The 11,874-nt window shown below is 52.2% G+C and overlaps 1 protein-coding gene across 1 annotated transcript; it reads right to left on the bottom strand.

Moving 5' to 3' along the window:
• Positions 1–3,119: 3,119 nt before the first annotated feature.
• BATF2 (basic leucine zipper ATF-like transcription factor 2) lies at positions 3,120–10,113 on the bottom strand. The gene is made up of 3 exons (XM_055583336.1): positions 9,950–10,113; positions 8,276–8,380; positions 3,120–5,088 (listed from the first exon to the last, which is right to left on the bottom strand). The coding sequence occupies exons 1-3, from the start codon at positions 9,986–9,988 to the stop codon at positions 4,405–4,407; spliced, it is 828 nt and encodes a 275-aa protein (XP_055439311.1). The 5' UTR covers positions 9,989–10,113; the 3' UTR covers positions 3,120–4,404.
• Positions 10,114–11,874: the final 1,761 nt, after the last annotated feature.

Raw genomic sequence — 11,874 nt, 5'->3', positions numbered from 1 at the left:
TGCATTTAGGGTCCACCTGGACAATCCAAGATCATTTCATCTGGAGATTCTTAATTTAATTATATCTGAAAAACCCTAAGGGCACATTTGCAGGTTCTAGGTGGACTTATCTTTCAAGTGCTACCATTCAACTCACTGTGTTGTGTGCTGTGCTTGGTTGCTTCAGTCGTGTCTGACTCTGCAACCCCATGGACTGTACCCCACAGGGCTCCTCTGTCCATGGGATTCTCCAAGCAAGAATACTGGAGTGGGTTGCCATGCCCTTCTCCAGGGGATCTTCCTGATCTGGGGATCTAACCCGTGTCTCCTGCATTGCAGGCAGATTCTTTACCTGCTGAGCCATTAGGGAAGTGCATTCAACCCTGTATAGAGGTGAATATCAGAAAAAAATAAAACAGCTGGAAGAATTTTTATTGAGTTTACATTCAGTCCTCCAGTGAGTGATTACTTTTCAAAGCATAGAAGACTCTTGGCTTGCACATACTTGCTATTTCAGCACTGACTGTTCATGCGTCACTTCAAAGGTCATTCCCGAGGAGTGAGCGTCTGCATTGTGTAAGGCTAACGTGAGGCTGAGTGTCTCTAGCCTTGCTGCAGCCTCAAACCTACCAGATTATCTCTGCCTACTACTGGGGGCATTACCACTGCTGTTGAGGGGTCAAAATTGTTTCCTCCTAAAAACAAATAGTCGCCCCAAGGAAAGCCAGCTGCTAGTGCTGCTCCTGCTAAGTTGCTTCAGTCGTGTCCACCTCTGTGCGACCTCATAGATGACAGCCCACCAGGCTCCGCCGTCCCTGGGATTCTCCAGGCAAGAACACTGGAGTGGGTTAGTGCTGATGATAAAAGGAAAAAGAAGGGATCCAAGAAAGTACTAGTTCTCACCCAGTGTGATGAGCAACCTCTAAAATGAATATTCTCCCAATGATCCTGCCTTCTGTTTTTTTGTTTTTGTTTTATATTTTTGGCTGCAGTGGGTCTTTGTTGCTGCGTGCTGACTTTCTCTAGTTCTGGCAAATGGGGGCTCCTCTTCACTGAAGTGCACAGAATTCTCATTGCAGTGACTTCTCTTGTAGAGCGCAGGCTCTAGAGCACAGGCTCAGTGGTTGTGGCACACGGGCTTAGCTGCTCCATAGCATGTGGAATCTTCCTGGACCAGGGATCGAACCCGTGTCCCCTGCACTGGCAGGCAGATTCTCATCCACTGAATCCCAAGGAAGGCCCCACCTTCTGGCTTTTATGCCTTTGTGACATCCTCTTCTCTTGAGTGTGGGCTGGATCTAGTAACTTGCCTCTACTCAACAGAATATAGTAAAACTGATGGGATGTCATTTCTGAAATTAAGTTACAAAAAGACTGTGGCTTCTGATCGCTCACCTTTTTCACTTTCGGGCTTGCTTTTTCTGAGCAAAGCCAGCTGCCATGTCAAACAGCCCTATGGAGAGGCCCACATGGCAAGGAGATAATACCTGCACCCAACAGCCTGTAAGAACCTGAGGTCCTCAGTCCAGCAGCCCTCCAGGAACTCAGTTCTGCCAATGACCTGGTGAATAAGCTTGGGAGTGGACCTTCTGAGGCCCACAGGGAGCCATACATGTGAGCCTGGGAGCAGATCCCCCAGTTGAGCCTTAGGATGATTGCAGCTCCGGCCAACACTTTGCGGTTTGGGGGCTGTTTTTTTTTGTTTGTTTGTTTTTTATTTGCTCGGGTTGTTGTTGTTGTTTGTGTGGACCATTTTTAAAGACTTTATTGAATTTGTTACAATATTGCTTCTGTTTCATGTTTGTTTGTTGTTTTCTTTTTGCCCCCAAGGCATGCAGGATCTTAGGTCCCTGAACAGGGTTGGAACTCGACCCTCCTGCATTGGGAGGTGAAGTCTTAACTGCTGGGCCACCGGAGAAGTCCTTGGTAACACTTTGATTGGAGCCTGTGAGAAACCCTGAGCCGCTAAGCTGTGCCCAGATTCCCACTCTACGGGAATTTTAAGATGATAAATGTTTGTTGATTAAACCACTGGGTTTTGGAATAATTTGTTATGCAGCAATAGACACACCCAGATATAGATTTCTAGGATATATTCAACCATGTGGAAGGCTTCTGCTACAGTGGTGGCTGATTGCAATTTGGGGATTCACAGATATTAGCTCATATGCCTCAAGAATCTACAGCGCCTCCTCCCACTCCTTTGATTCTGTTTATATTTTTAAACAAACATAACCCTATAGTCACAGTTGCCCATTCCGTTTTTTCTGCTTGATATGTTGTGAGCATTTTCTCACCTCGTTAACTATTCTTCAAAGCATTCTTTGTTCTTACCATCTCTTCTGGGGTATGAGTGTACCAACATTAATTAAGTCACTCCCCTCTCTTATTTTGAGCTTAAGGTAGGGTTTTACCTTCTTGGGTCATGTCTATGGGCATGTTTCAGCCCCTCCATTCGGGGCCTACAGGGAAAGTTCCAGGAAGGCAGAAGGCAGAATCACCTGTGGTTAAGTGCTCCTGAGTTACATCAAGCCTATGACATTTCCTAGCCATGTGACCTTTACACCCGTGGGCCTTGGTTTCCCCTTCCAAACAGTGGGGTAATAATTATATCTACTTTCCAGAGTTACTAGAAGCATCAGTGAGTTAACCCAAGTTACACAGAGAGTGCCTGACAAATTTTAGGTTATACAGATGCAAGCCAGGCCACAGTGTCCTCGTCACCCCATGAGTCCTGGAGCACCATATGTCATATCGACTCTTGTCCCAGACTCAGGCCAGCCTCCAACCAACAATGTCTTGGCTTCCCTCCCACCAGTCTGTTCTCCCTGAACCTGCTGGTGACTCCTGCTCTGTAGCCATCCACAGTCCTGTGGCCACGACACCTCCTCTTCCTGCATGACTCTGAGCAAGTCCATCCCATTTTAAGGCCTCAGTCTCCTCATCTGCAAAATGGGAAGGGAGGTTGGATTAAGAGGTCCATGAGGGATTGCCCACCTAAGATTCTAGACCATGCGCTTTCCTTTCAAAGGTCTTTTGGTTCAATAGTACAAAGTACAGTCAGAATTTTAAACAACTAACCAAAGCAAAAAGAATTGGAAAACACTTTATTTGCCATGACATAGGTACCAAGTGCTCAGCATTTCCTGGAGTGTGTCAAACACTAGCCTAGTGTCTGCTTACATGTGTAAATCTGGGTGAAGAGCTGGAGTTTCTCATCTCTGTCCCCTCACAGTGTTCGTCTTGAGTCTGAATGAGAACCGTCCCCCACTTCCACCCCCATCCCCAAGCAGGCGCTGCAACTGCGCTCCTATCTGGTCCCAGGCCCCTGCTCCATCAGGCCAAAGAGCAACAGGGGCATTGCTCAGAGGGGCTGGAGGGTAATGGGGGCCTGTGGGCTGCACAGGGATGAGGACAGCACTGAAGAAGACACAGGTCTACTGCGTGCTAAGTGCTAGTCGCTCAGTCATGTCCAACTCTTTGCGCCTCCACGGACTGTAGCCCGCCAGGCTCCTCTGTCCATGGGGATTCTCCAGGCAAGAATACTGGAGTGGGTTGCCACGCCCTCCTCCAGGGGATCTTCCCAACCTAGGGATGGAACCTGCGTCTCTTACGTCTCCTGCATTGGCAGGCAAGTTCTTTACCACTATCACCACCTGGGAAACAGGGAATCACAAAGCAAAAGGTTCAAGTCCACCACTTGCTCAAACCTAAGTTTGCACCTGGTCCTTCCCTCATTCTTTCCACCTGCCTTTTGTGCAGGACATGAATGCTCTCAGAAGTCCACTCACCATGGCTCTGGGAGGAAGGGAGAGGTAGGGAGTTTTCGGGAATAGCTTGGTGAGCCGACCCTTCAGAATCCAAGGTCACCATGTGGCTATGGACCTTCAGTGGGTAGAAATCCCAGAGGGGACTGCTCCAGGTTTGTCCACAACTCCAACCCACAGGTTAAGCTCTTTGGCATTGAAAAAACTACTAGGAGCAGAAAGGATTCTCTTCTGGGCTCCTGCTTGGCCCTTCCCCACCTGGGTTTGGGCTCTGGACCAGCCCCAGTAAAGGCAAACTTTCAGAAATTACAGGGCTTTGTGGCCCTGGGAATTACAGAGCAAAAGGGAGAGTCCCTCCCCACTCCCAGCACTTAAACCTCTCATGCCGGCTCTAGGTTTCCAGGACCCCAGCCCCTAGGGTGCCTGGGCCAGGATCCCACCAGGAGAAGGAGGAGCAGATTGTGATGTTTTGGGTCCCAAGAAAGGCTGTGTGATCTTGGACAAGTCACTTGGCTTCTCTGAGCCTCTATGTCCTTTCCACTCCTAGTTAGCTGGTCAGCCAAGAAAGGCAGCCCCCAGCAGCAACAGAGGAGATGCCTGTGTGCTGAGGCTGCTTCCTGGGTCCAAGGAAGGGGCTAACCCAGTTCGGGGGGCCAGGTTAGAAGTGGACTTGAGCAGAAGAGAGCAGAGGGAAGTCCAGGAGGGGGTGGGGGCTGGGATCCATGCCCAGCCCTTGCCAATCTGCTGCTGAGGAAGCTGGCTTATGCTCCCTGCCCTGCAGAGACCCCAGCCCTGTAGCAGCTGAGGGGCTGTGGGGTGTGGACCCTGGCTTCCCCCCGTTGGGGTGCTCCAGCCTGAGGAACTCTAGAGGGGCAGGTTGGGCTGTGGGGCTGGGCAGGAAGGTGTTGAGCTTAGAGGAAGGTCTCAGCAGGCCAGAGCCAGCAGGGGAGGCGGACTGGGCAGGGCTGGGTGACAGCTGAGCAGGAGATGCAGTGACTGCAGCAGGACCGAGGGACAGTGAGGGCAGAGGGGACAGGAGGCGGCCGAGGAAACCATGAGGCTGTGGGTCTGGAGAGGGTTGCGGAGCTGAGGGAGAAGAGACTGGGGTCCGGAACAGGCCCAGCTGCTCCTGGCAGCCATGCTGTCCATGGGGCACGGAGCCTGGGGGCCGCTCGGCCTGGTCCCAGCAGCCAGCGGCCCCCGGAGCCAAGCAGGAGGCACAGTCCAGCAGGCACAGGCGCTCATGCACGTGCAGAGCCTGAGTCCAGCAGGCCAGCTCGGCCTGAAGGGCCTGGATCTCCTTCCGCAGGGCGTGGTTCTGCTTCTCCAGTGACTCATGCTGCTGGGGGGAGAAGCAGATACAGGTGGGGAGGGTTATGTCAGCCAGAATCAGAGGCCCAGCTTGAGCCCTATTTCCCAATGCCCCAGGGTCCTCAATTCAGGAGGAAAGATACTCCTGCCACCTCAATGCCCTTTGGCTGCTCTCTGGCCAGACATTCATGACCACCAGCTCAGACCTGTCTGCTCTCTCTCCCCAGTGCCAGGTCCCTGAGCCAGCCAGCCTGGGATCTCCGCTCACCCGGGAGCTCTACCAGCCTCCTAACTGGTGCGCCTCTCAAACTACCTGATCTCTTGGCCCAGAGGAGACATTCGACGGCTGCAGTGCTAATGGAACATTAAAGCCCTTTAAAGTCTCCCGTGACTCCCCATGTGTGGGGGCCCCAGCTCACACTTCCAGTTTTATCTCTCCAACTGCTCCTGATGCCTCCACTTCCTGTTCCTCAAATGGACTCTGCTTCCTCGTCACACTTGCAGTCTCCTCTGCCTGGACAATTCCAGCACCGCTTCCCCGGTCTAATCCTGACATGGCCTTCTTGTGACAACTTCGATGTCCTCTGTCCTGGACACTTCTAGGCTGCTCAGTGCCACTCCCAGACCGCCTCGACATCCAGCACTTGCCCACCGAGGCACTGTGGGCGGAGTCCAGGGTCACGCTTTACAGGTTGGCAGCACAGGTGTGCTCTTTTCGGCATTTAGGTTCTGTTCTGCTGAGTGATGGGTGGGAACTCGGTGGGACAGTAATCAATGTGAAGTTCTAAACAATCATTTATTAGTATGATGGCAACAGTGGTGGAAAATGCAGAAGAAACTTTATTTCCACAGCTCATCAGACTCGGAGAAGGCAATGGCACCCCACTCCAGTGCTCTTGCCTGGAAAATCCCATGGACGGAGGAGCCTGGTAGGCTGCAGTCCATGGGGTCGCTAGGAGTCAGACACGACTGAGCAACTTCACTTTCACTTTTCACTTTCATGCATTGGAGAAGGAAATGGCAACTCACTCCAGTGTTCTTGCCTGGAGAATCCCAGGGATGGGGGAGCCTTGTGGATTGCCATCTATGGGGTCACACAGAGTCAGACACGACTGAAGCGACTTAGCAGCAGCAGCAGCAGCTGGCTCAGTGACTTCCTTTGCGCCCCTTGCCCTGCCTCTTATGGACACTTTCTAAAAGAAGAAGCTGCAAGGGTGTTTTATATTAAAATGTTGCTTAAGCCATGGACTCAAAGTTCTAACAGGCCTCAAAGCCACCCACAGCACCACTCCCAAGCTGGTTTCTGCTGTGGAAGGTGGAAAGACATTTTAAAAACATGTCATTAGGTCACTCTTTACCTAAATTCTCCAAAGGCATCAATTCACCTCCAGAAACTGGGTCACTTATTCATTCATTTACCACCCTCAGGTTGCTCAACTGTCACCTCCTCCGGGAGGGCTTCCCTAGGTAGGTTTCCATCACCCCACATATCTCACTCCCTTCCCTCTTCCCTGCTTTAATCCTTCCTAGAGCACTTATCACTATCTGATATCCCAAATACCTCATGGGTCATTTATTTGTCTATCCAGCTCCCCCATGAAAATACGAGCCCTGAGGAGGGTGAACTGGACTTTTGTCTGCTGTCTTCACAGCTGTATCTCCAGTGCTTAGAACTGTGCTTGCCGCACGAGAGATACTCAGTAGGCATTTCTGGAAGGAAGGAATAAATGAGCTCATGAAGTCTCAGCTGCTTCCAGGCATGCCATCCTGGGTATCAGCCCTCATTCTCATGCATTGTACAGGGTGCTACTCTCTTATGCTCATGCCAGCCCTATTTCATTTGCCTGCAATGCTTTTTCTTACCTTCATCCATTTGGAAAACTCCTCTTCATCCCTCAAAACCAGCTCAGACTTCATCTCTGTACCACCTTAACCCAACTACCTGTGTGTTGTTCCTATGAGTTCCCACTTTATTTTGACTCTATTATTCACTCCACGGAGAAATACTGAGTTCCTTCTATCTGCCAGGCACTGGTCCAGGTGATGGGGAGACAGTAGGCAGCAGAAGAGCTCCCTGCCTTCAGGGTGCTTACAGTCTGGGGATGAGGACAAGCAATGGTCAACATCTAAACTTGTGATGCAAGGTCAGTGCTAACCAGAAAAATAAAGCAGAGTAATAGGTGAGGTCTCTTTAGCTCAGACGTTTAGAAAGACCTCCTCCTTTTGAGGCGGTGACATTTGAGCCAAACACCCAGCAAGGAGTGAAGATCTAGCTGGCCTGCTGTCTGAAGACAGAGGGAGCAGCCGGGGGAGCCCCTGAGGCTGGACATGCTCCACCAAGGAAGGAACAGAGAGAACGAGGTGCAGGATGTTAGGAGAGGAACATGGACAATGCGGGTGGGGTCGCAGAGAGCGTAGGACCTTTGGGTGTGGAGGGATCCGAAGTTTACTCATTGCAGTAAGGACTATCGTGTATGCAGCCCAACCAAAGGCCAGGTCCTGAACCCAGCTCTTAAAGGGCCCCCCGAGGTGTGTCCTTTCTGCACAGAGGAAGAAGGTCAGGTTACCATCTGAGGTCAGGTTGCCATCAAGTGTGAGTGGAGCCCCCCACCCTCCACCCCACCAGGCTCCTTGGCCTCCTTTAGTCTTCACAAGGGTCCTGCCAGGGGGCAGGGATTTTCGGATGAGGACAGTGAAGCTCAGTGAAGGAAATGACCTGCAGCTACGGAATGCAGCAGCTGGGACTCTAAAGCCAGCCTGTCTTAACCCTGAACCAGTTTCTCACGGACGGTCTTGGCCACTTGCATCAGAACCCAGACAGGCAGGGTGATCACCGCAGTGCAGCACCTCTGAGCTAGGTTCTGGATGGGCAAGGCTCAGGGACCTACCTTTGAATGAAGGCCTCACCTGGTCACTGGGCCAGGTTCTCCCTGTTTCCCTCCACTTCTTGTCTCCTCCCTCTAGACTGGGGGTGCCTTGAGGGCAGGCCTGGGCTGAGGATGCACTGTCATGCCCCTGGAGCCCAGCATGTATCTGGCACACAATTTCCGCTCAACACTCAGGAATTTTTGAATCTCAGCAGGAGAGCCGTTCTCTCTCCCCAAGTTCAGGGCCCCTGGCACCTACAGCAGTGCAGGGGAACTGCTGATTAGTGGGACGCAGAAGAGGTGGCCGGGCCAGGTGAGTGACGTCGGGGAAAGGAAGGGAGGCACCCCCACCTGGTGCAGGGCATCCGCCTTGTTCGTGTGCTTCTGCCGGCTTCTCTGGGCAGCCGCCCGGTTCTTCTGTTTCTTCCTCAGCTGCCTCTGATGCTCCTCAGCGTCCTGTAGGGGGAGAGACTAGGGCTCAGGGGGCCTGACAGGGGTGGGCTAGCTGTAAAGCCATTCCCTTCTCTTTTGGGGAGGGGCAGTGCTGTGCAGCCTGTGGGATCTTAGTTTAGCTCAGGTGTTTAGAAAGACCTTCTCCTTCTGAGGCGGTGACAATTGAGCCAAACAGCCAGCAAGGAGTGAGGGTCTAGCTGGGCTGCTGTCTAAAGGTAGAGGGAGCAGCCAGGGGGAGCCACCAGGGTTCAAACCCATGACCCCTAAATTGGAAGCCTGGAGACTTAACCACTGAACCACCAGGGAAGTCTCAGCCATATCCTTCTTGAATCAAGTTCCCGAGGGTCCCCTTTCCCCCAGAAGCCCTCTCTGGCTCCGTCGGTGTCCACACACCCCATCACAGACACAGCACCGCCCAGTGGAATGCCAGCCTCACACACGTACCACTCACAGCTCATGACGGGGCAGCACACGCCCCAGACAACCTGCTTCACACCTACAGCCTCGTTATGCACCATGTTGCTCTGGGTAGATCACTCACTTCCCTGAGCCTCATTGCCTGATCTGCCCCAAATGGAGGCACAGGTGCCTTCCTCACCGGCTGGAAAGCTGGCAGGGGTTAATAAAAGTCGCTGTTGTTCTAATCACTACTGTTTCCACCGTTAAGGTGTTGATTTCTGTAGCCCTGAGCTCTTTCTGTGAGGACGAGACGGGGCGTGATTCTGATTCTACTCTGTGTTCCCTTGCCCAGCTCAGGCCCAAAGCTGATATTCATTAATCCCACAAACATTTGTGCACCTACTATGTGCCACACACTGAGCTGAGGGGACACGGCGGCAAACGTAAGAGGCAGTACTCTCCGCCCTCAAGCTACTTGCATTCTAGTGGGCCAGCAGCCTAGGACGAGAGAATGAGTCCCCTGTGACAGAAGAGCGGACGCAGAGGGTGACAGCGGTGACCGTCTCCCTACACTGGGTCCATGAGCTTAGATGAAATAGTTAACCCAGATGCCCAGGGCTCCGGAAAATCAGACAAGAGGGAACACCGGAGACCCCACAACCGCCTCCCTCAGGTCACTCTGGGAGGCGTGTTCTGAGTGTGGGGACCTCAGGCAAGACCCTGCCGCCCTGGCTGAGGACTCTGCAACTCCTAGGTTCATGGCCACAGCAGGCCCCTTGCAGGTGCTGGGGCCTGAGAGACTGGAGTCTGGAGGGGAAAGAGCCGCCATAAGAGAAGGCCTTGGGCCTCTGGTACTTAGGTTCTGGACTAGAGGCAAGGCCTCCAGGGGAAGCGTGGCCAGACAGCTCGGGGAGGAAAGAGGAGGCTCCTGTAATGGCAGCGTAGGACAGGTAGGTGAGGAGAGAGCTGTAATCAGAGGCCAAGTTCTAAACTAAAGCCAGGATCTGCAATGTGAAAGCAGGAAAGCCCTCAAGCCAAACCCCTAAGGAGACTGAGGCCCAGAGATGGGGTGTGTGAGACCTCCGCCCCCAAGCCCATGCGAACAGAGCCGGCCCCCGGCACCCTGAGGCATGTTCCCCTTCTTAGCCCCCGAACCTGCTCCCCTGCACTCACCGTCCTGGTCAGAGGCCCATCGCCCCCGCAGAGGTGCATGGTGGGGAGGAGAACCCGGCTCACACTGGTCGGGGCGTCCCTCAGCTGCTGTGACCTCCCAGTGCCCTCTTGGGGCCCAAGGAAGTGGCAGCTCTTTAAATCCCCGGTGACCACTCCGCCCCCAACAAGCCAAGTTTCAGTTTCTCCTAAAGCCACCGGCTGCTCAGAATCCCAGGCTCGGCTTGGCTCACGTGGCTGGAATTTCCTCACACGAACGGGCCTTCCGGTTGGGCCCCTTCTCTGGGATGAGGACGGTGGAGGGTGGCCAGAGGAGGGGGGCTGAAGGCCAGGTGTGGGGAGGCTGTTGTAGGAGAGGGCAGGCAGGCTGCCAACGACAGAGCCAAGAGAAGAAGCCAGTGGGCCACCGAGGGCTCACCAGGGATGTGGGGGGACCCCTGGGCTCCACAATTGCAGGAGCCAGGTTCACAGCTCACTTTTGGCTCGTTGGAGCTGTGCAGCTTTCAGAAGGTGATTTACCCTCTCTGAGCCTTAGTTTCCTCGTCTGAAAAGGGAGATAATACAGATATCCACTCACAGGCTTGATGTAGGAACTAAGCAAGATAATATAACCACCTCCCCCAACCCTGTGAGACTAATAATGTTGAGACAAGTCTGCAAAAATAAGCAACGGCCCTTAAATAGACGAACAGATGGCTAATGGCTGTGTTTTCATACAACAGACCACGCAGCAGTAGAGAGAGAGACGTCTAGCAGTTAAGAGCACAGCTCCCAAGCTACGTGACTCAGGTTCGTCATTTCACCTTTCTGTGCCTCTGTTTCCAAATCTGTGAAGTGGGGATAAAGATAATTTTGTTGCGAAGGTTACGTACATGAAGGCAGGTGAGGCACCTGAAAACATGGCTGGTGCAGAACGAGGGCCCAACAAATACAATTGTGATGTGGCGAAGAGTCAAAGCTGCGTGTATCATCATGTCTAAAAGTTCATTCCACCCACTTGGATGAAAATGACAAGTGGCAACAAGATCTGAATAACACCATTTCTGTAATGGTGAATAATACGGATATGTGATTATGTAGGAAAAGCATAAAAATATGCATGAGAATCAGAAACACAAAATTCAGAGAGTGGTGGCTTGGTGGGGGTGGAGGTGGAGAGGGACTAAAGGGGACCCACAGAGACTTCAGTGTGTCTGGGACATATCAGTGCTTCAACTGTAGGAACACAGTTGTCTTGTGATAGTATTATTAGCTACACTCTGGGGTCCTGGAGAGGGAAACCCATGGACAGAGGAGCCAGGTGGGCTACAGTCTGTGGGGTCACAAAGAGTCGGATACGACTTAGTGAGTAGACCACCACCACCACACTTTGGGGTAGTCCTGAAATGTTTCATAATAAAAATTTTTGTTAAAGACCTAAAAAAACCTGAAGCCCCAGGCAAATCTGTATGGTTGCTGTATCTCTAAAACAGACCATGCTTGGGAGTGACAGAAGTTCAGGGGATGGTGGAGCCACTGATCCCTGTCCAAGAACAGCATCATAACTGATATACAGTGAAGAGTCCTGTGGTCTGCTGACCAGAGCATCTGGGGGTTGTGCCTGAGTCTCAAGGGCTCAAGGCTGATGGTGTGGGTAAATACTGTGGATTCCATCTTCTGACAGATAATGGTGTCCTGAGACAATGTGTTGAGGAGTTCACAGCTATCTCTGAGCTTATTAGAAAAGAACACTGTCAGGTGTTCTCCCTGGTGGTCCAGTGCTTTGAATGTGGCACTTTCACTGCCGTGGCCTGGGTTCAATCCCTGGTGGGGGAACTAAGATCCCTACAAGACTCATGAGCAGCCAAGAGAGAAAAAGAAAAGAACACCACAATTGATTAGCAATGTCTGCCATGCCATAATTGATCAGTAATGCCTGTCATGAGCAG

This window comes from Bubalus kerabau, chromosome 5 (genome assembly GCF_029407905.1).
Source record: "Bubalus kerabau isolate K-KA32 ecotype Philippines breed swamp buffalo chromosome 5, PCC_UOA_SB_1v2, whole genome shotgun sequence".
Taxonomy (NCBI): domain Eukaryota; kingdom Metazoa; phylum Chordata; class Mammalia; order Artiodactyla; family Bovidae; genus Bubalus; species Bubalus kerabau.
The sequence above is the reverse complement of the archived record's forward strand: the minus strand, read 5'-3'. Positions and strand labels throughout refer to the sequence as shown.

Bases quoted from the DNA above. Each gene is read 5' to 3' on its own strand.
- BATF2 (XM_055583336.1), bottom strand. From the start codon at position 9,988: ATGCACCTCTGCGGGGGCGATGGGCCTCTGACCAGGACG. The intron at 8,381-9,949 runs GTGAGTGCAGGG...CTCCCCCTACAG, and splicing joins ATGGGCCTCTGACCAGGACG to GACGCTGAGGAGCATCAGAG. The intron at 5,089-8,275 runs GTGGGGGTGCCT...TTCTCCCCCCAG, and splicing joins AGGCGGATGCCCTGCACCAG to CAGCATGAGTCACTGGAGAA.